The 25452-nt window shown below is 32.6% G+C and overlaps 1 protein-coding gene across 2 annotated transcripts in view; it reads left to right on the forward strand.

The window, feature by feature from the left end:
* The window catches only part of LOC110999222, a 95930-nt gene extending 80418 nt beyond the window's left edge, over positions 1-15512 (forward strand). For both annotated transcript variants that reach the window (XM_022268179.2, XM_045631134.1), the window contains exons 8-9: positions 12650-12837; positions 13398-15512. In XM_022268179.2, coding sequence (XP_022123871.1) covers positions 12650-12837; positions 13398-13611 — 402 coding nt within the window. In that variant the 3' untranslated portion in view covers positions 13612-15512. The remainder of the gene's footprint in view (positions 1-12649; positions 12838-13397) is intronic.
* The last annotated feature ends 9940 nt before the right edge of the window (positions 15513-25452 follow it).

A 25452-nucleotide genomic window follows, 5' to 3' on the forward strand; every position in this document is an offset into this window, starting at 1 on the left:
TATACAACACGGTTTAGCGGGCTCACCTGATGTAAAGTGATTCTGTCGTCAATAGATACTCTCAATGCCAGGCTCGCGGTATGCTTTTTTCTTAAAGGACCCTGAAACGAATTGGTTTTGAAATACTTCAGTGGGCAGCTGAAAAAGAGTCAAAATTGCAAAATTTAAAAACAAGGTGACCTTTAAAATTAATGTATTCGGTGAGAGATGTTTGCCTTTTTTGCAACAGGTTGCAAATGTCAGACTTGAATCAAAATTAGGGTCGCTGTTTTATTGCTAGTTTTTCCGCATACGTTTTACAGTTACTGGTTTTCTGGAGCTTCGTAAAAAAGTAATTTTACCTTTTGGTATGCATATGTTATATTTTGTGCGACAATATATAACATATGCATACTACATATTATATGTAAGAAGGTGATAATATTTTATAAATCATTATTCATACTTATAAGTTTATCAATTAAAAAGATTCAGTAACGGATATTAACGTAAATTTATTAAATCATTTTAAAATTTTGTGTACTTTACAAGGAATACTATGTTGTTAATTCGCATTTATGTGCATTAAAAACCAGTGGTAACCAATGATCTTGACCTCAGATTACCATATATGTTTTAGAGACTAGTAGGTCTTGTTGTGTGGCGGTGTTTTCTGTCACCGTACAATTGTAATGCCAGCTGTACACACTCGTCGAGATACCCCGAAACAGGCCGAGCGCGAGTCTATTGCGCTCTTCTCTCGGTTCCCTCGTTCGAGACTCTCGGTGAGAGGCTCTCGCCGAGTGTGTATAGCCGGCATTAAATTGGACATATCATAGAATCCATTCACTAACGTGATATCCGTTTAAAATGTGTGTACGTTTTTCTTTCTTAAAGGTCCTGTGGAATTAAGAGCGGCAAAGGACGGCGGTATCACTTTACATCAGATGAGCCCCTGTCGGTTTTTCTCCTGTTCTATAATTTATTTAGCGAATAGTATGCGACATTCTATTGTTTTAACTATTAGAAAATACATTTTAATTTATCACTTACGTCAGTCCATAAAATCGTTGAAAGCCAAGTACAATCCGATTGTAGTCTTGCGATAACGTCAAGATGACTGCATTGTGCCAAGATCCTTGAATATTGAACAAGTCTCCCCATTGTTACTGCCTGTTATTTCTTGTTGAATCGCGTAATTATGTTTATTTTGACATTTTAATTTAACTTCGTTTATAGTACTATTTCTATTGTTATTTGTGTATCTAATTATTTATAAATTATATTAGCAGAGACATAAGCCAAATTCACGATTGAAATGCTATATTTAATGTATATCTTAATGATTTCTTTAATAATTAATATGATATTCTTTCCCTGGAAGATGGGATGTATGATGTGTGATACATGTTAGCCCCGTCTCATCTCCCTCACATCTCCCTCGGACAAGCTAGGAAGCTGGCCGCAGAGTAGGCGGAAAAGAATAAACGGATCAAGTATTCTTTTTTCCAGCTTCGGTTTTGTTCCCTTTGGAGAAGAGACTCTTGGGCCGTGGGGTTTAATGGCACATGTGGTAATTACTTCCATTTAATTTGGGGCCTGGTAAATAGTGACCCCAGAGATGGTGCTTTCGTCGCTCAACGAAATTATTATATATTATAGGAATGCAGCGAGGAAATGCTGCCAGCGTAAAAGGTACACTACCACAGGGACCAAACTTTTTAAATTTGTTTAAATTTTATTAATTTGGAGGTTTGTAAATACTATATATTTGATTGTTATCTTTAGGTTTAAGTATACGATATTATAATATTCATTTTTATCTCATATATTATATAGAATCTAAATCCACCGTTCTCTTTGATCACTATATCTATTATTATAATAAAATCTTTTTAATATTTAGCGTAAGCGGGCGTTGTAAAAGTATTTTATTATATTTACTACAACATACAGATGTGTCTTTCACTCCTCTTGGATTTATAGTCAATGCTTTGTCGAGGTATTAATGTAGACGGAATGTACTACGTTTACCGTATCATACGTTATCTAAATTAAAATTAATATCACACAGACGTGAAGCCAATTGGGACTAATCTAAATACGAGTAGAATCTAATACTCTTTTATCGGATCCGAGTGGAACGGGGTCATAGTATCATAGTAGCGGTGCCACCCGATCGAATCCGTGCGAGTGTCCCGTTAATTTTTTAAAGCATCCATAGCTTTCGGATTCAAGTAGTTTTTTTTTAAATAATAATATACATTCATGCATATTTTCAAACAATCATATTTACTTAATCCGCCTTAATAAAATAATTAATTAAATGTTAAAGAAACATTTTGTTTCTATACAACTATAACAAACAAAACAAGATCAGTGGTGTAACAACGTTTGTGGTCTGAGCCCTCTGATTTCTGTATCTGTTTCATGATCATTTCTTTAGGCAAATACGTGATCAGCCTCTTGTGTTTGACACCTGCCGTTGGCTTTTTGGGTCAGATGGTTTACTCACGATGTTTTCCTATTAAATGGGCACTTGGAAAGGCACTGGACTTTCCATTGGTGCACAACCCGAGATCGAACCTACGACCTCTGGAATTAGAGTCGCACGCTGAAGGCACTAGACTAAAACTGCTCTAAAATCAAGCTCCTAAAATAGTCTAAAGATCCGATCGACACTTGCCGTGACATACTTGACACTTTTAAAACCGCGTCTTTGAAAGAAAAGCGTTATACAAAGAGCAAAACCACGAAATATATATTATTTCGAGGACTGTTTTAAATAAATTTTCACACTTTGATAGAGTAATCAATTTTTACTATTGTAGTTCCAAGTTTTATGTACATTGTTACACCATAAAATGTCTAGACTATTGGTTAGTAATTCCAATACATTTTGCATTGGAAATTCTGTCCTTAGTAATAAAAATAAAGCGGTCTAGAATATAATATGTAGTACGTTATTTAAGAAAACTTGACAAAACAAATTACGTGAGCGTAGACCGGATGTCACTGCCCACAGGTGCGTATCCGGCCTTTTAGAAATCAGTAAGCTCTATTCTTGGAAGACATCGTCGTATTGGTTCGAGAACCAAATCCTACATGAATCTTACCGTTACATAACTTTTTTCAATACAGAATCGAGCAATGCAATAAATGTGTGTAAAATTAGGTATCTCAGCGTATGTTTTCGTGTTATCACGAAAATATATTCACGAAGTGCATAGATGTATCTCTCTTGAAATTATAGTCGATGCGATGTGCGGTGTTAGTTTAGACTGACTAGTTCTGCACTGTGTTTACCGTATCTACAAATATTATCTAGATTAAAATTGATTTCACTCAGAAGTCAATCAAATTGGGACAATCAAAAATATTGCTATCTCTATACTTCACTACTGTACTAAATGAAAGAACCATTACATGTTTATAACGTCTAGAAGGTAATCAGCCACTTGTGCCTGACACGCCATCGACGTGTTAGTCCTAGGTGCGTCGGTTTCCTCACGATGTTTTCTTTTTCCTTTCGAGAGAATGTTAAATGCGCACATAGAAAGTTCATTTGTGCACAGCCGAGGATCGAACCTTGGACTACATGGATGATAACACGGAAGCCACTAAGCCAACACTGCTGATATAAGTGTATAGGTTAGGTACCTTAAAAAGAAATTACGTCATTAATAACCAATATTTATAGAGAATGTGCATCGCACGCTATCCGTTCATTACTCAGAACTCTGTATATTATTAACGTTGTACAATTTCAATCATAGCTTTTCGAAAATAATGTTTTGTTCAACAAGTTTCTACGCGCGGCTTCGATCGTAATCTATACACTAATATTATTGTAGGAAAGTTTTGTATGTATGTTTATGTTTGTATAACATTATTTTATTAAAACTAGAATAATGTTAACCAAGGTGTAAAACAAATGCTTATGAAATATTTTAATCACATGCGCTGCGAAAAGTATTGATGATAGAAAAAAGAAATGTTCCACAATATTAAAGAACTTATTAATATTTACACCAAATTTAAAAAATAATAATAGAAGTCGGGACAGGCCGCTAGTTTTAATATATATATATTAATATGATTGTGTAACTAAATAAATTGGCACAGAAATCATATAATTTTCAAATCAAGTAGGTAATCATTCGTCAAGTTTTTGACACAAAAAAGATTTTCCAAACCACAGGTATAATTTATTTTTTGATTTCTTATAACGAGCAAATTCTTTAGAGTATATTTAATTACTGTAAATAGATGTGCCCTATAATTATTTTATATAAAAAAGGAAATGGGTTTATTATTTATTGAAGTTTACAGTCGTACATAATGCTATAACTACAGTATATTTTACAGGATATCTTTTTTACATGACGATTATGGTAAACATAAATATTACAAAAAATAAGCATATAAAATTACCAGCAAAACAGCAGAATATGTATAAGAAGGCACTTAACAATACTTTTATTCTATAATTGATCAGGCCACTAGCGAATACATCCATTAATTTAATAACTTCTCAAACATAATTATTTAAATACAATGAAAACAGATTTAAAAACGTTTTAACGCTGGCAATATTTCTTATAATAATATACCAAGTTGGGTCTGATCTTGCCTTATTACATTATTTTATAGTAACTTATGAAACAGCTTCCGAAAAAACGATGATTGAACTTTGCCATATAAAATAAGCAACTAATCTTACTTTTACAATATTATAAATGCCTTTGCAAAGATATTTATTAGAGTTATAAAATTATTTCATCACAACAAAAAGCCCAAAGCTTCGGAAATCCTTTACGCAAATATCAAAATTGACTTGTGTAGAGAAGCCGTGACTTCTTAACGGATTTTCACTTTCACAAATCAGATGTTTTATAAAGAGTTTCATTTATTTTACGGCTGAATACCGTATGAAAGATTTTTATTAAGATATATTAAGTTCCGTGCTTGATCTTACGTTGTATATGTACTTGCTATGTTTATCTTTATGTTTGTTATTCGTAAGATTTAGAGCATATAGGCAACCACCGACCGGCTTGATTTCGGTGTATTTAAATTTTGTAGTTTTTTTTTATAGAACAGGGGGCAAATGGACAGGAGGCTCACCTGATGTTAAGTGATACCGCCGCCCATGGACACTCTCGATGCTAGAGGGCTCGCGAGTGCGTTGCCGGCTTTTTAAGAATATGTACGCTCTTTTCTTGAAGGACCCTCAGTCGAATTGGTTCGGAAATACTTCAGTGGGCAGCTGGTTCCACAAGGTGGTGGTGCGCGGCAAAAACTGCCTTGAAAAACGCACAGTTTGTAACAATTGCAAATTGAACGATTTAATTATAATGTACCTTTAAATTTTGTCATTTTAATAAATTGAACTGTAATTACATTGTCGTACTATTTCATGTTTAATATGTATCGTAAAAATAATATCACTAGTATAAAATTCACTATTTACTTATAATACATAATGTAGTCGTTGAATATGTGTACAAACCGCTCTGGAATGATAATTTATTTGTATATACAGACGGAACATTAGACCGCAGAACACCTGGACTTTAATAACTAATGATCCAATCAGGAGGGTACATAATTATCCTTTCCCATCAAATGACATCCCAAAATTATATATTCTGTGTTAATGGGGCTTACTCTATGCAAGCATAAGTTCCATACAATAACAGAACTGTATAGTTTTATTCTAGGAGTACAGTGTCTTCACATATAATTATTTAACTAATGTATATAAGTATTGTAAATTATTAAAGGAGCAAGTGTGAAGTGTCTTGCCAATTCTTCTCCAAACGAAACTACCTTTTAGAAGGGGCAACTAGAATCATCTTTGTATTTTTTTTAACGTTCGAAAATCCCATTTTAGTTGGTCTAATTGACTTTGACGTACGATTGCTTAGTTAAGTTTAAGTAAATAAGGCTTTGTAAAACTATATTGAAATTAAACGTCACCATAAATCATAAACTATTGGTATAATTGTCTAATATAACGACAGCGCACAGTATAACACAATCATGACCATGCACTAATCCTCCTTAGCAGTGCAAACACAGCAATATTGGTGATGATTCTAAATTGTTTAAGTGGTATGGTACGCAGGACGTATGCTGTCTACTGGACCGTTGCTTCCAATACCCCCGGCGAAGTGCCCGCGACTGCGGCTGTCAGTTTGCACTGCTGCATGCCGCGCCCGATGATAACCATGGCAGCTAGCGGAGCCCTGCCCGCGCTAGGACGCGGGCTTGCGCCCTTTGCGAATGCCAGTGCGCCGGTTGTGATCACCAAGTAAGCTGTAGCACGCTTACGTGTGTTGGTCAACGCACGCTTACACGATTTTGCGCACTGCTCTTATGAGTTTTATAAGGTATAAACTCGTTTAAGCGAAATGAAAGATTATTTTGCTTAGGCAGTTATACATTGTCAAACTTAGTTGAGTTACTGTTCCGAACTTTGTTATCGAAAGTCTAGAAGGCACTTTTGCATACACGTTTCACTATGGCTTACAAAGTAATTATATTGAATTATTGATATCGTTTAACTCCTATATGGTTAAGATTTTAAGTTCACAAGAGCACACACGAACTCTTAATAATACTTATTTCTATTTTTTTATAATTCAACTATCTTAAACGGCCTTCATAGACTGGAGATTTTGCGTTACCATGATGACGGAATTGTTTCTAACTACTTATAATCCACGTTATACATTTAGGTTAATGAAGAGGTTTTATACACAATTATAGATGTTTGATCGCATTGTATCGGAACAGTTTAAAATCGTGTTATAAAGATCTTGTGTGAGCGACTAACTTGGCACAGGTTTTATCACGGGCAAATGATTTACCAGAGTCGCGTGTTTTTCGTCACGCACCCAACAGTTTTGTAACTGTAAATTACGCACCTTCGTGATTCAATTGACGCACAATATTTCGCACTTTTCTAACTTTTGCCTCCACATTTATTTAATGCTTGGATTCTAAGTTTCTTTTCAACTATCTGTTACTAAAACAATATCAATATTCTTACTCTGAATACATAGAATCGTTTTAGTTCAAAGTTTCGGTGATATTCAATATTGCGTTCCGTCAAAGGTAGAAGTTTTGCGTCATTATTTGTTCTGATTTTAGAGTTTATTAAGAAACTTAAGACGCGGTAAAACATAGGCGATTCTTAGAACTGGTTACTAAAATCAGTAAGAAAGACACAAAAGTTGAAAACATGCGTTTCTCTCTTTTCTTCTTTGGAGGTTCATTTGATGTTTACCGATACCGCTGCCCATGGACACTCAATGACAGGGCTCGCGAGTGTGTTACCGGCCTTTTAAGAATAGGTAAGCTCTTTTCTTGAAGAGCTTCAACCCTCCCTGTTGAATAAAAGCACTAATACAAAGTATTACATAATTACAAAGTTATGTTTAAGAAAAATCCTCGAGGGCATACATATCGACATAACTTTCCTAATTACATAGGCAAATAACAATGCTCGCATTAATTTACAGCTCTAATGTTCGGGGTTATTAGTTTGAACCTTATGTTCCAGACTGTATATTATTAAGTACCTTGTAAGGGCAAAAACATGACCTTTGTATGGCGCTTTGTATAATATATTCTTAATATTTTTTATAAACATATTAAAACCTTTATTTGCATAAATAAGGCAAGGGACTAATCCCAAAAAGTCGACGGCGTGTGAGTCACACAGTCACAAGAGGCTGATTACCTACTAGCCTAATTGACAAATTGACAAATACAGACAGATACAGAAATCTGAGGGTAAACCTTAAAAAAAGTTTTAGCGCCACAGATTTTTTAAAAGTAGTTTTAAATTTTTCCCTCTCTTTATAGAATAGGGCACAAACAATCCTGCGGGGAGGTCCTAAAAGGCATTTACCGCAGCGAATGAACACCCATTCATTAGTGTGTTGCCGAGATTTTAACCCACTTTATAATAATATAATAAGCCTTTCCTTCTTTATATGTTAGTTAAAGTAATATGGATTAAAAAAATTCAATGTTTGTCTTCCAAATTATATAATAATAAAATATGAAGTTTATCTGCCAAAGAAGTTTTAATTGAATATGTAGCCCTGGATTTAACCAAAGATTGAAATGATAGCTAAATATAAAGCTGCCTTAGATTATTCCAATTACCATTTTTAATATGTCGCGGAGAATGTAATTATGTACCGCAGTTAGCGTAAAGTGGAAAATGCATTTAGCGAACTGTATCATGCCTTGTCGTCGTAAATTAAATTCACATGCACGTTTTTCTTATTACTTCTAGGAAATTTTAAATTTAATAAAATATTTTAAAAACTGAGGTAAAATTTATCAAAGGTTAATCAGCTAAAGAGTTTTTTTTGTTGAATTGAAACAAAAACAAATGACGGTTCGACTGTCATATTACTATTTTCTTAAAATTGTTTGATGCTCCTACTAAACTGATATTAAGTATTAAAATTAATTATATACTAAAATTCTTACCATATATCTATATTTAAATTATTCATGTAGGTTGGACGTTGTCGTTGTATTACATAAAAAAAACATAATACATAAACATATTACGTCATACGGTAATTTGTAGATAGACATCAGGCTAGTGGATTATAACATAATGTTCTGTCGACTGGGCCTCGCCTAGCACGCTTCAAGGTTTGCCGGCTTATGCCTGTTCTAGGTTCAATATATCTATATGAAACTTGGAATATATATCTTTAACCGAAGCACAAAAACTAATTACTAGAGAAAATTCGCTTTGTGGTTCGGTGAATTTTTAAAGAAAGTTCGTAATCAGCGTTTGTTTCAAATGCAAAATAATTTCTGACTCGCCCGCGATCGGCCACAGGAACTTCAAGTTGTCTTTTTCTCCGAATTAAAGGTTAGTTATTAGAACTATGATATCTGTAAAAATAAAAACCTTAAGTTTGAACTGAAAATACATCCTATAATACTTGGAATAGAAATTTCACAATAAAAATCCCGTTTCCATCCGATTTTAATAATATAATTTAATTAAGGAATGGAGATTTACGTGCTATACTATAAATAAAATCTTTTGAAACCAACTTTTAAAACTGCTATTATATTAACTAGTTTCTGTTTTGTTGCAAATTTTTTTCCATGGCAATTCACAGGTCACTTAAGCCGGAATTACATTAAGAAATTAGTGGCATAAAATTTCGTGACATTACATTTAACGTGTAATTTAATATTTTCGTAACGTAATTAATTTTATGAATGCAACTGAGTTACGTGCCCTGCGCGATTTTTTAGGGAAATAAATTTCATGTAACTAAATTCAATCTGTAATTCCGGCTTAAGAGAATGAAGTACCCAGTTCTTACGTGGCTTACGAAGACCTAGGTCTAACAGTGAATATGCTTCAAGATTCAAATCATTTATGTATATAATAAACTATTGGATTAGCTCAATTATTAACTGTTGTAAATATTGTTACGAGTTAGTGGATCGGATAGACACGAACATCTCTTTAATTGTTTATTTTAAATTGAATAACGAAAATTTTTATAAGATTTTTTTTATATAACAGGGCGCAAACGGTCAGGAGGCTCACCTGATGTTAAGTGATACCGCCGCCCATGGACACTCCCGATGCTAGAGGGCTCGCGAGCGCGTTGCCGGCCTTTTAAGAAATTGTACCCTCTTTTATTGAAGGACCTTAAGTCGAATTGGTTCGGAAATACTTCAGTAGGCAGCTGATTCCACAAAGTGGTGGTGCGCGGCAAAAACTGCCTAGAAAAACGAGTTATTGTGGAACGGCGGACGTAATTATAACTGACGGAGAATGTAATTAGAACTGTCCCATACCCAGAATGCTCGCTCTAGAATTGCTTTAGAATGCTCCATGACCGGATAATTAGTCTTTGTCTGAAATGGTATATAGCCTCTCTTGAAGTGTTCATAAATCAAACACAGCTTTCTAAAAAAATTGCAGAAAAATCGAGAAATCTCAAAATAAAATAATATATAAGCCGTTTTAATAACACCGCTTCCACTAAGTATTATATTAAATTCCTCACAACTTCAACGATAATAAAGAACGAACATCCCCGACTTAGGAAAGCTTAATCAAGTTACTTGCAAGTCACTGAATGACGTGGAACGGAAATAAAAAACTAGAATGGAAATGAGTTTGGGCCTTCCAAAATGACGGGACTCCGATGAATCGCTTTATATGATGGGCTTACATCATATTCAAGAGAAAATGTAAAAGGATAATAAAGGTTTCGATTTTGGAGCGGTGCGGGGTTATTCGAAGCCTGGCTGTGCATAAGTGGCTTTTTTACACGTATGTCTACAATTAATAGTCAACATACCATAATTAATAGTCCACTGGCCAAAATTTGTAGTAAATCACTATGTTAGAACTAAAAATTTGTGCCGTACAAAACTCTACTAAACCAACCTATTAAACAGAGACAGATATAGAAATTAAGCCAAGTCTTGGATTTAAAATCTATGGGATGAAGAATGATTTCTGTAGGAGAAAATAATTAAACAAAAATATTTTATCCAAAATCGTTTAGTAAAGGATTAAAATTTCAAACTGTTGAAATCTTAAAACAATTAAAATTTGATCTTCATAATTGCTTGGGTAGAGACTGCCATTATTTTAACTAAATGTATTTTATTGAATCTCAATCTCGAAAGAGATATTTATAAAATCCACTTAAGAGTTTTAAAGAAATATTTTCAGTATTTGGTTATGTCTTTCAACTAAGAACCGAACTTCTAAGAAATGCTACTTCAACAAAAATGTTTAAGTAACATTTCTAATTTGTTCGTTACAGCTTCGTCGCTTACGACCCGTAATAACTTTTACACGCACATACCTTGGTACTTGTGTGAAATAAAAAAAAAAAATTCTAGAATACACAATTCTTCAGGTTCATACGAGATATCACGTTTATAATTTACTAGTGACCCGCCCCAGCTTCGCACGGGTGCAATGCTGATGAAAAGCAGGTTTTTATTATGTATTGTTATTTCCGCCGCTGGAAAGCTTCGATAATATACGCGACATATACCATATAGACATATACCATCACGGACTTTTCTGTAGACCTTTTCAGTGTGTACAATACTTAGTACATTATTTTGATAAAACTCGTAGGGTTGAGCCTGCGTTTGCAATGTAAGCGGAAAAAATTTAATTAATTACGATATCACATTAGAAACCTCAAAAATAACAGTACTTTTTCACCTTCTTCATATAAACCTTCCTCTTGAATCACTCTATCTATTAAAAGAAATCGCATCAAAATCCGTTGCGTAGTTTCTAAGATTTAAGCATACAAAGGGACATAGGGACAGAGAAAGCGACTTTGTTTTATACTATGTAGTGATATATAAATAATCACAGTATACAAGAAGTTATAAATTTTGTAACCAGCGTGTTTTGCTCGATAGTAGGTGCGGACGGCGTGCAATATACCAACTTCACAGCTGTCATAGTTCCGGATATCTGATACGATACACGAACCGTAAAACAACTTTTAAAGAAGGCCTTTTTTAGCAGGAAAATCGTATTTGTAATCAGATTTTATCCCATTAAAGCAACCTCATGTTCTGTAGCATTATGCTACGCAACCGCTCTTCTTTGTATCTTTAGCACAAAATATTCGATAGTTATGTTTAGTGTATGAATTAGTTATGTGAATATGTAGGTTTAAAGACTTTATTTCTCAAAAATGTCATTTGGATGAGAACTACACTTGAGTATAGTTGATGGGAACTATACTTCCGATATTGTGGTGAATGAGACCAGGTTTTGATCTTGATCGAAGGCGTTACCTCATCAAAAAATGTTGTATATCAGAAAGTGCTTTAGCATGCAGTATCGTAATATTGGCGCTAGAGAGGCGCCTAATAAAACATTTCTATATTGTATTGTGTTGTATTAATGTTATTACTTTAATCAAATTCTAAAATAAGTTAACTAAAGTAACAACGATATTATTAGACTGTAAGCTAAATTGTAAATTACTAGCAAACTTCGTTCTAAGTTTGCTAGTAATTCATAAGAAAAAAAATTGTATAAAACCTATTTTTTTTTAAATTTTATCACATAACCCGTTATTCAAATTAATCAATATAAACTTAGTATTTGCTATGCGCTTCAAACAAGTCTAGAAATATGTCAGCAGTTTGACCTACTTTTACGTTCTTCTGAGTAACATCTTCAGTGGTATTTTAAGTATCTTGCTTACATACAGTTATGGTTTATGCAACTAATAATAACTTTGAGCTTGTAACCTAAGAATACACAATTAAGTATGAACTAGTTTCTTTACTTGACTATCTTGTTAAATTATCTGTTATGTTAGGCGGATGTTTTCGCCAATTAGGATTTAAGATCATACAAAATGTATTTTCAAAATTGTTTGTTTTCTGATATAAAGAAAGAAGATATTATTTTATCTATTTCTGAACATGTACAATTCGTAGGTATTACGATCATGATCTAGGTAGTCTATGTAAAACGGGTTTGCAAAATCGAATGGGGAAAGTTAATAGAAGTTTGGAAGTTGTGGATCAAGTTATCAATTATTCAAGGCAGACAGAACCTGCATTTAACAAAATCAATACGGGCTGTATTAATATATATTCTTTACAGCATATGCGCTGGTCACACACTCACACACAGAGTCTCGAGTGTGAAGAACGGTTACTCTCTCGGTGTAATCGGCCTCGGGTCAACTCCGCCATCTTTGTTTCTGCGGAGCCTACCGGCTTTGGCGCTTTTGATCCTGGCGAGTTTTTGCGGCGACACGGGTCGCAATCTAAGTTGTGCCGAAAAGCAAGGTAATCAAATATTCATACAACCCTTTGAAAATAAAAAAAAAACTTTGCGTATACTTTGTTTTTTACGTTTTTCTATTATAATTATGTGTACGAGTCGATTAAAATTCATTTTGTATATATGTGAACCTTGAATAGCTAGATACGTGAACTTGTTTGATTTAGGTTCGAACCCTTGCGAAAAACTATTAAATCGCGCTTAGAATGATCAGAAATACACTTAAATATAAAAATGACTTGTATAAGATGATTGATGAGAAGATTTTCCCTTCCGTAATTTCTACTTGTCTAAAATTTTACATCAAAATCGGGAGTTGCAAATAAAGAAATAACAACAACGTACATTTTTTTTTATAAAAGAGAAGTTAAGAAAACTTACAACAATCAAATTTGGTATCACATATTCATTACATCTATAATTTACCTAATACGAAGTTATTTTAATTGGTAAATTGGTTTTTATTGTATCATTAAGGTAATAGGAGTATGAATAACCTACAATCATTTTGTCTTTAAATGATATGTTATCAAATTCTTCAAATAAATAATAATTATTATTACAGATCTGCCGACAATATACCACTAACAAGTATGACTGATTCATCAGAGCGGCTATGTGCAATGAAAGCGCCTAGAGAAGAAACGATCAGTGAAGAAGGAAAATCCGATGACAGTAGTAGTATTGAAACTGTCAAACACTTTGGCCTGCCAATCCTTTCTGTTTCCGGACCGTCACCCCCCGATGAAGACTATGATCAGATAGATGAGTATCTGTAGCATTTCCACACCAGTTTCCAGCTGAAGTATGTGCTGGAAAAGATGCGGCCAGCTTGGCCTAGCCCAGCACAAAGTCCAATTCCTTTTGAATAGGAACTTTACTGTGGAACCTATTTTCTGGTGGTTTAGAATGTGTGTCTTGTGGAGGGACCATTTTTGTGCTTGCTTTCTTATACACTACCTATAGCGATATAGAATTTAAGATATAATAATCAAATTTACTACACTTTAATAGATTAAGTTTTGCACAATAACTTCAATAACAAAGACTATACCACTTTATCATCTTTCATGATATTTTATTGCGGTATGGTCTATATTATATGTAATAGACTTTTGTACCAATTTAGAATAACTAGGATAGTTTAATTTTCTAGATAATTGAGATAACGTCTCTCGTCTTTAAGACTTATGTAAAATATCTTTTCTAGAATAAGTTTGATGATTTGAAGGTTGAACTTTGGTCCAAAATACTGTATTATCGGCACATAACGTGTTCTAGGTACTAAGATTCTGAGGAAATATAAATATCAAACTCAATCTTGCCTAAACAAATTGTCAAGTCAATTAAAATCTTGTAGATAATCTTTGAAGGGACTATGGCACTATTATATATAAAAGTAGAGATAGTTTTAAATTTTATAATGAAGTATACATTAGCTGTCCTATTGTATCATATCATACATATATCAATCCCAGTATCATTAAAACATCTTTGTATTAATTACTATGTATTTCAAAAATATTTCTTTATCTGATATTAACCTAAATTTAATCCATTATTTAGCATACAAATTATAATATAAGTTCGACCATTTCTTTAATTACATTGAATATAATCGGTGGACACAATTTCCCATGTAGGCTAATGTATACCTCAGATTTCAATGAACGACACTGGTGTATAGGGACCAGACGAATTGGCTAGGAATGGTAAGCGTTTGAAAATGGAACGATTTTTACCTATTATAGTAACCACTTTTGAATTTAAGACTTGTAATTCCCTCCACTATTTTTAGATATATCGCGAATTTCGTGCTGCACCTTACTCCAGAAAAAACTTCCTTTTAAAATAGTATTTTTAAACTTACATTTTGCATCCTTTCTTCTCGAAATATATAGAATTATGGGTTGAGATTTGACTGTAATGTTTGGATAATGTAGTTGAGTGTGTATAGACTGTTGATATGACAAATAGTTTATTTAAGCATAAGTAGTTACTCCTAAGAGTCCTATATGTAGATGACAAATATTTGGCGTACTTTATTATACATTTAGTAGACCTATATGGCCTCATAAATTTATTCTCAATATGTAACCTGTTTCAGTGAGGTTACAAAATCATATATTTATGACAAAATTATTAATTTGACATTGATAATAGGCATAATAATGAAAGAGGCATAATTATCAATCTATTTCTTGCATTATATTATGTTGTATAAATTAAAATGGTCAAAATCTAAATTATAGAAATTATACATAAATTATAGTATGATTTTTAAATGTATTATTATGAGAGGTTTTCAGAAATTACTATTTCTTTGTCAGTGACTCTTTTATTCATGTAAAAATTCTATGTATACATTTTCATTGACCATAACAGTTCTAACTACATGAATTTAATTCGGTTAAGATTTTTTAAATAATTGTCGATGTAGGTAGTAGATTTATCGTGCCAATCATAACGTAACTCAATTTTTGTGTTTATATAAACATTAGATTCCTTTGTGTGTATGTTTGGCTATTAAGTACATATTAGACTATGTGTGTAGCTTTTCCAATATAGATTTCGTTTATCTTAATGTAATTGGTGTACATATCTTACGCTCATAGATAATGTAAAATATCTAAATATTTACATACTATATAATATCACAATAAAGTACCCATCGAAATTATATGGCTTTCATTATTTTTTTATAAATCCTTTAAATACCCAATATAAACAACTATTTTGGTTTATAATATACCACGATATACAGTCCGAGTCACTTGAATAGCCTCACCCCCAAAATTTATATAAATTCTGTTGTATATTCAATGTTGCCTGTTTTACTTCATAAGTAAACTTAATTAGCGACGTACTATAGCTTAATCATAAAAAGTAAGAATAAGATAAATAAATAGTACTAGCTGCACACTAAAGTAGTGAAAATGGTGCGTCACTTGAATAGCATCAGTGAAATAAAACACAAATAAATAAGGCTAGAATTTGTTTTTAATACTTTGTATACTTTCCATTGCTTTTAATAACTTCAAAAAGACGTTCGGGAATAGACTTATATAATGAATGAATGTAATTTTGATCCAAATTATTTCAATTTTATGAATTTCTTGTTCAAGATCTGCGCTTCTATTAAACTGGCGTCCACCGGCAAATATCTGGCGAGATAGATAGCCCTAAATATTTTCCATAATATTCAAGTCCGGAGAGTTCGATGGCCAATCTAAAACTTCAATTTTACTTTTTTGAAACCAAGCTTTTGTTTCCTGTGACGCATGTATAGAGGGATTATCGTGTTGGAAAATCCAGTTCCGGTGTTTTAAAATTTTACAAATATTTTTTTCTTTTCTTCTAATAGATTAGTATACAATGCTGAATTTTGTTTGCCTCGGAGATTTGCAATTGGAATAGGCCCCTTATAAGAAACCGCCCCCCATACCATTACTGAGCCACCTCCCGAATGACGACGTGATAACACCCGCTCTTCTTTTCTTAGATCGTGAAAATAATATGAATAACCATCTGGACCATCTAAATTGAATTTTTTTCATCACTAAAAACAACATTATGCCTTTGATTTGTCCAAGACATATGTATTTTAGCAAATAACAACGGGCTTTTTGATATTGATCGCGCAAATGAGGTTTCCTCTTGATTTTCTGCCGTTTAAGGTATGGTGATGACTTTATAATGCATCGCAGGGTAGACAGTGATGCGCTGGTGTTTACTTCATTCGCAATTTGTCGCGCTGTCTTGGAAGAATTAGATGCTGCACGTAAAATAAGCCGACGTTCACTTGACGAAGTAGCCAATTTTGTACGACCTTTATAGTTTTTCCCATAGTTTTCTTTATTTTTCACATAATTATTAACTACTTTAGGACTGCGACCAATTTTTATTGCAATTTCACGGTGAGATAGTTTTTGATCCAAATAAAAATTCACTTTTTCTCTTTCGATTTTAGTTAATTTTCGACCACGACCCATGATAGCTAAACATTTGAATAAGACTTCGAATAAAATATATACGTAATATTCGACGCTTAAATAAAGAATTGCTACCAAAAAACCAAAACAAACGCACGCGAGTAATGTTCGAATAGCACTGAGGCTAATCATGTGACGCGGACGAAATGTCGCACCGACGCGGGGCGCGGTATTCCAGTGCAGGTTCGTACGTGTTTTGTTTTGTATCGTAATGCACTGCGCGTGAAGTCTAATTAATACTATTATGAAAATAATATTCGTTCATATTTATACAGAAATTCCAAAATTTAGGGGTGAGGCTATTCAAGTGACTCGGACTGTATAAGTAAGGTGGCCTGTCTTAAGTGGGACGAATTTTGTACCGAAAGACGTGTTGTTGCCTTGATTATTCCACGTATCTATGAAGTACGATTGTTTAATTACATATCATGGCTCCATTCATGTATTACAAAAAGGGACAAAAATATCGATTTAAAAGTTATAACGTTTAATAGAAATATGTAAGTTATTACTGGGGTAATTTTTGAATCAAATTAGAATAAACAGACAAACAAAAATATCTTAATTCATATAGTTAAACAAGTACACTTATGAATGTCAAAAAAATTTAAATTAATTGTAAATTTACATTTACTACCAGTTCGCAAGTCAAGGGCGTAGAGGCGTAAAGATTTGAATATAGAATTTCAAACGTAAATCAATACCGGAAGCAACAATAAAAATATGAAAACAACATGAACGAAGTTTCCATTAAAGCATTGTTAATCATTCAAGTTTGGCCTTTTAGCGTATTTGTTCAGGCTTTTTGTACATATGGAGTGTTATTTCGAAATAAAGCAAACACATGAATCGTGCGATCGCAATCAGCAACTTAATAACAATAATCTCTCAATACTTTTTTTTCATATTCCTTACATACAGTTTTTCTATGATTGGTCAAAAGTAGTCATTAGAATGGTCTACCTCTTATGAATATGTTAAGCTCTTACAGCTATAGTGATACTAGTCATGTTAAATATCCTTCCTGTTGAATTGTAAGAATTATGATATAGTTCATTTTCAGACGGCGGCCTAACTATTGTTGGTTTAACTAAGCAAGTGCATGCCGATGCCTGAAATAATCGATCAACAGGTATGTTCTACAGATCATAAGTTACTCTATACAAATAGAAAACTTGGTTTCTCACTATTATAATATAGTAGCTGCTTACTGGCTTGCTTTCTTGGCTGGCATAATAACTAATGTTTAAAAAGAATAACGCCACTTAAACCGAGTTAACTTTTGAAATTCTATCCATAGTTATTGTCAGAATAAAGATTCTCATAGACAATCCTATGTTACACTATATGGAAATAAATTTTTGTTGACAAATTGTACGTTTTGCGATTGAAACACGGATTCGGATAACGGTAATAGACATGCCGTATATGTTTTATTACTCTGTTAATAGTTTATCGATATTGATTTGGCTTCAGTTGGAAATGGTTTTCATTAATACGCTATTAAAGACGATGGGGAAACTTGAATTAACTTTTTTTGTTAATAGTATCTTGTCTATATAAAAAAAACGTTTATCGGTTTTATTACTGGATTAAGACTAAACATTGGCGTAGTGTTGAGTTTTCAAGAAATTTTCGTATATTCGAATCAATTTTTTTACTATTCAATATACATTATTTAACAATAATTTTTATCAAATAATAGACATACGTATAATAAAAAAACTAAATTTAAAATATATCTTTAAATGCTTTGTCGTTGGGAATATATACCATCTATCAAACTATATAAAACGTTAACTAACAAATATTTTAGATATCGACGAAGTTTGCCACATTTATTTATATAGCCTCCAATACAATATTTAAAACATAAACGAGTTAGTAAAAACGATTTTCTAATTAATAAAATAGATTTTTCCATATCTAATCCACTCTTCAATTTGGTTCAATCGACATAAATAAATCATACATATTTTAGCACAAAGTAATAAAATATTGTATTTATTTGAATTCTCGTTCTACTTGATTATGATTATCCAAAAACCATGCAATGCCTTAGTCATGCTTTAGTCTTTCTTTTTAAATTCTCAGCAGTCAGACTATTTATAAGCATATAGAGAATTCAGGAAAGGGTTGTATCTTTAAAATATTTATATATTATTTACAGTGTAAGAGAGTGGTATCCCTCGGCGGTGAAATGATTTATGGTTCAGAACGTAGACAATAACAATTTAGTTTACGGCTTACCATAAACCACCAGTTGAGATTAATGGGAAGTTGGGAGTTCATAGGTTTGTTCATTAAAGGTTAAGTATATTTTTAGGTTGATAAAGTTTGCCAACGCTCGGCATACTGATACATTGGTAAAAACAAACACAAAATACAATTTAAAAAAATTAATGTGACAAGCACTTAGAGGCAAACATGACATTCATTTAGAGCACATACAAATATCAAACGAAACAATTATTAAGCAAAACAAACATTACAAAAAAGAAACAATTACAAAAAACTAAACAAAAATCGATTTTAAAGTGTGAGCGAGCAACAATGGATATCCAGACCTAGCTTGTTTATCAATTTAACAGAAGATGAGGGATAAACGTTTAAAAGCGGCCATACACCGCTCCACCCCATATCATACTAAGGAGGACCTCTCACAGAAGAAAGAACTACAACATGAAGTTAGAGGATTCGTTCTATGCAGGTCTTCTGATGCGCTAAAGTATAATAATACTAGCTGAACAGTGTTGGCCAAATGTTTTCAATGTGTTAATCTAATCTCTCGTTAAACGTTAATTACAAAATAAAGCTTTAAAAAAATACAAATATTTAAATGATCCTAATCCTTGCAGGGCTTTACAGGGTAAAGAGTACAGCGATACGACAAAGAACAAAAATAATAGACGCGGCAAAAATGGTGTGCCGCCTGAAATGGCGTTGGGCAGGGCACACAGCAAGAAAAAGTGACAACAGATGGAGCGAGAGAGTGCTGCACTGGTACCCGCGCAGCGCGAGCCGGCCGCAGGGTCGCCCACGCCGACGCTGGGCAGATGACATCATCGCAGTCGCCGGGGTTACCTGGCCGCGCCTGGACCGCGACAGACGCGAGTGGAACCGGAAGGAGGAGGCCTATGTCCAACGGTGGACAAACCAAAACTTAAGTGAATGTCGTTTTATTTTTATTATTTTATATTTATATATTTTATTATCCCTAAATTTTAAAGTTTTTTGGACATAAAGGCTATTATTATTATTATTAATCCTTGCTCCGGTTCAAACAATTTGTTTGTATCAAAAGATAGCGATTAAAAATGGTGGTGGAGAATTTCTTGCCCGTTGAACGCCCCTGATTTGCGAACTGTTAGTAAATGTAAATTTAGAATCAATTTAACATCGATCATCAAAAAGTTTCTGTTGACGTTAATGATTGTACTTGTTTACCCATGAATAAGTTATATTGCGTCCGACTTTGAGTATACCTAAAATATCGACCGTGTGTTAGTCAAGCTGATCAGTTACTTGCCTTTAAAAAAAAAATGATTTCGAAACAAATACAGATTTCCAACGCGCATATCTTATTAGTTTGTAGCACGTTTTTTAATAGATAAGACACAAACAGTCATTTGATAAATTAAATTATTAATACTAATACAAAAACACAAGTACAATGAACAACTGAGTGAAAACAAACAAATGTCATACACGATTATGATTATGTTAAAAAGTATATCAAGCGATTTCAAAGGTTACAAATATTATAAAAACAAGGAAGAAAATCAAAGACAGGACTGGGAACGCTCAACCAATCAGTAAAAACAAACTGTGTATATTTTATTTCCTTTATGAGGTAAATTTTTTTCTGGCTTAATAATAGTAACCACTGAATAATTGAATTTTTTTACTATCAAATAATTTATATCTAAAATCCATTTCCCTATTTTATCACAATTACACTTTCTTAACCCTTTATTCAAAACCAGTGTTATAAAGGCCCTAAGCAAACTACACACTAAACATTCTCATTAAAATTGTAATTTATTAGCATAATTTACCGCTTACTCCATCAGATAGTTTCAAAGGCCAAGGTTTCGTTCTTTGAAGCGAAACTATAGCTGAAACAAAGCATATTACCATATAACTGATGAATCTGATATATTTTAAATATCTCACTAAGCACTAAGTATGTTTTATTTAGATTTATTAAGATCCAGCATCCAAGGGAAACGGTAGGAGAACTTATGTGAAACGTTGGCACTATTAACACAGCGCCATCTGTTAGAATTGTATCAAATAATAAACAAATATTTGCAATAAAATAATATTTGGGGTAGAAATTGAGATGTAAGCTACCCTATCTCTTAAGTTGGACCAGACTGCTCACGGTGTGCCAATTTAATTTAAAATCGGTTAAGCAGAGTCCATCGGAGTCCATCGCGGACAAACATCGTAATAGGAGATTTATATATATTAAGATAAGATCAGTATATATGATCAGCATTCTATCTAGTCTTAATTAATAATCCATCAGCAAAAGCGGGGTTAGTTATCGCACGCATATCAGTATAATGCTAACTAAGAAAACATTTATATGTCATAGAATTGTTTCGTTACACATATTGCTTACAAACAAGAAAGCTTTACTCAATTTTGGAGTTTTAAAGATATAGTCTGACGAGACGTCGGACTCAGATCCCTAAGCTTATATAAAAATATATCTGGGAACTTTGGTAATAAAGTTGGCATTTAAGTTTCTCATTCAAGCATATGAATAAATATTAACTTTTATATATAAGGGCTACGTAGAACATTACGATTTACCAAACGAATGGAGTCTAAAGAATTCATCAAACTTAAGTAGACGACTTCTTTTGATGTGATTTTTGTTCATATTATACTTAGTTACATTTCTTAAATGTCAAATATTAAAATGGAACTAATTGTATTAAAATTTACTGAATAATTCAAACTTCGTTGGTTTAGCGTAATTGGCAATTAATATCGTAATCGGATAACAAAGCAACGATTTTCGCGTTCTATACTGTGTATTTCTAATTTTATTTTAATATCGATTTGGATGGATTAAACGAGGTAAACGTAAATTAAGAAATACCTTCAAGTCTGGGATTTTTATCTTTCTTTAATTCGTACCACTGACCGTTCAAACAATATCGTGGGATATGGAGACCAATAACGTTTCGAGGTACGGGGAAGGGGAGTGTTATTTAACTGTACAAAATTAAAAATGAATGCCCAAATTGACCGTCCGATTGTTACCTCAGTCAATATGCCGTATATATACAACATAAGTTTGTCGAAAATGAAAATGATATCAAAAATTCACCCAATCATTAAAAACTTATGATCCAAACGTTATGTAAATTGGGCTCATTATCACATCCACATCCTTCCCAGCCCATACCCACTGAGGGTGCGCCAAACACTTGCTTCAATTGTTAGTCAGCCCAGATCTATTGAATATGATAGCAATCGATTGGCGTAAAAATACTAGCTAAAATGCAACGCTACCTCTCGGGCTAATAGCGTTACATACTCGGACTTCGTGCGCGCATCGGTAACACTAAGGTATTGACAACGAGTCGTGCGTGACTTAAATACCTTTGGTGCAATCGAGTGTAATCTATATAACTTTAAATTTAATTGAATATACTATAACATAGAATTTATATCGAGATGATAATCGAGTTGTATCGAATAAAAACTAATAACCTGCCTATATACTAAAGGATTTGGGATTGAGTGGTGAAATAAGAGAATCATACTGAGTAGCACCACGTGGGTAACAATTATCGCTGATTCTACCTATTGGTTCAAAATGTACATAACAGGGGATTTTATTTCATAAAATGTTTGTAATTATATATCTGTCGTATGTCGTGTATTTTATTATAACTGTAATATTTCTTAGATTAGACTTTAGTACACGGCCACAATTACAGTGTTAATAACATATTTTAACTAATTTATTCACTGTTTACTAGGTAAAACATTTTAATACAATTTTATTCCAACCGAGTGGCTCTAGAAACAATTTACATGAGATAAACGTAAGAGGAGCTTTCTGTTGTGTAAATAAGCTCTCATTTTCTAAACATCTGTATACAAATTTTCACTCTTGTTACGTCAAGCGTAATTGGTTATTCTTTGCTTTAGTGAAGGCTAAAAAAGCTTTGCAGGAACGATGTAATAATAACTATGTTCTATTGTTTCATGTCTTAGTCAGGGTTCTACGACGCTACGGCGTAGAAAAAATTACACCGTAGACAAAACTGAAACACAACGAGTGTATTTAACACTAGCACTTTTTTATTTTATGTGCCAAACTTGTTTTGATTTATTACTCCCTATACAAATAAAATACATTTTGGCGGAAATTACTATATGTGTTCAGGAACTACGTCTTCAAATTACCTAAACCAATTTTAGTTATAATTGAATGAAATCTTTCAATTTTTAACAAAGTACAATTTTGTTAATGGAATCCAGTTTTATTTCCAAAGCTCAAATACATCAGAAATATTGAAATGAGATACTTAATATAATAAAAAACTGGTGGTAAATGATAGTGGTAGCAAAGATGTGATAATATGATTTCAATTGTTAAGATATAAAAACCTCTTTTAATTTATTTATTCTTTAAATAACGCATAAATTATTAAAATTTTACCTTATTTAAAAATAACGTTAATTTAACTAAATTTATTGGACAATGTTTTTATTTTGGGCACTTAAAGAGCACGTTTGAAAACGTTTATTTACCGATCAAAACTCGATATATGAACATACAAACATACATCCGGATGCCAGTCACGTCATTCGATCACTGGACTGGAACCTTTGAATTATTCATGATAGTATCAAGTCAGGGCTGGCGTGTGTGACATTATGATTAATAATTTTATTACTCAAATCTCTGTTTTATTCAGCCATTGTACGTCATAACAACTGAATAAATCAGGGATTATGTTTTACGAATCTATGCTTAAAGTGCTTAAATTTATGGCAAATTTCCCCAATCCTATGGTTATTATTTAGATAATTTCCTTTTTACTTTGGTATTATTTTTTTAATTTAGTGGACATATCTTCACATGTCATTTTCGTCTTATGTCATATCTGACGTATCAGAAATTATATGTACGTTAGCGCCAGGGTCTAACTGCAATTGACAAAAGTTAAAAGACTCCCATAAACTACTAAAAAAGGTTCAGTCCCCCCTTGGTACGAATTCTGATAGGATAAATATCTATGTTGTTTTCATTTCATAACAAGCTCTGCTCAGACCACGAAATCCAACAAAGTATATTGCACCTTACTGTAGAATGCAGCTGCCAGGCCTGGAGCACCAAATTGGACAATGGACAGACTGACCGGCTGGGATCTTGTGAAGATAAAAAAATCTCTTGACCGAGATTGAAAGAGGATTTTAAGATTAAGACATCGTATAAAATATATATAAACTTACTCACCTCAACTCACCATATACCTATATATATATATATATAGGTATATGGTGACAAATGCAATTTTTATTAATGTTTAAAGAACTTTATTTCTTATTACAAAAAATATATTTTATTTACATGAGAAACTTAATATTAAGATGTATATATACGAGCGTACGTATATATATACCCGTCGCCATTAGCCGTCTACATTTTAGTCAACTGTGTCCATTATAACATGCATCTTTACTGCCTTTTTGAATTTGTCAAACATTCCAATATTACGAATTTGAGATGGTAATTGATTAAATAATTGCAAAGACGTATTAAAAATCCAAATGACGTTTTAATTCAATCCCATCCGGAAATCAAGTTAAGGAAGTTAGTTATATACATACCCTTTTTTTCATAAAATAAATCAGTCTAAGTGCACTTTTAAATTAAATACTTAAATGTCTCTTCTTACCACAAGCTATAAACTTTTCTATAAATATGGATATAATACATGTAAAAATTATTAATTCTTTACATGAAACTCCCACCCCTACCCCAGACGTTTCTAGCAAACGTTATAACAATGTTTCCAATTGTCCAGTCTATATGACCCTACAGAGTTATGGGCGGATTTATGTTCACGAGCAAGTAGAAATTTAAGATTCTCCAGTTTCATAAGCTTTTATCTAAGTTGACAGCACTGAAAGCTTGTAAACTTAGTTTTTAATAAAAAAAACGACTGTTAAATGGACTAGATAATAAATTGTTCTCTGTTTACTAAGTGTATTTTTTGATTTTGTTTGTTTCTTTGTCTGTTCATTATTTGATTATATTTATTAAGCTTAAGGTTATGACAATTATTTTAAAAGAGACATGTTTAAATTTAGTGAAAATGAAACAATCTTAAATACAGTATCTATATCGTAAATTATAGAGTACAATACAAAATTTAACCAACAAATACATAAATCAAATGTTGAAAAAGTATAGTAATAGTTTTTATTTCCCAGAACTGAAGCCTTAATTTCTCATTTTTAGATACAATAATTACACTTTGGGTCATCAAAAAGTTAATCATAGTCAAAATTGCTCTTTGTTAAGTAAAGTCAAAAGCTATGCATAGCAAAACAGCGTTTGATAATGTAGGTATTTCCTCGAATTAAAAC

This window comes from Pieris rapae, chromosome 14 (genome assembly GCF_905147795.1).
Source record: "Pieris rapae chromosome 14, ilPieRapa1.1, whole genome shotgun sequence".
Classification (NCBI taxonomy): Eukaryota; Metazoa; Arthropoda; class Insecta; order Lepidoptera; family Pieridae; genus Pieris; species Pieris rapae.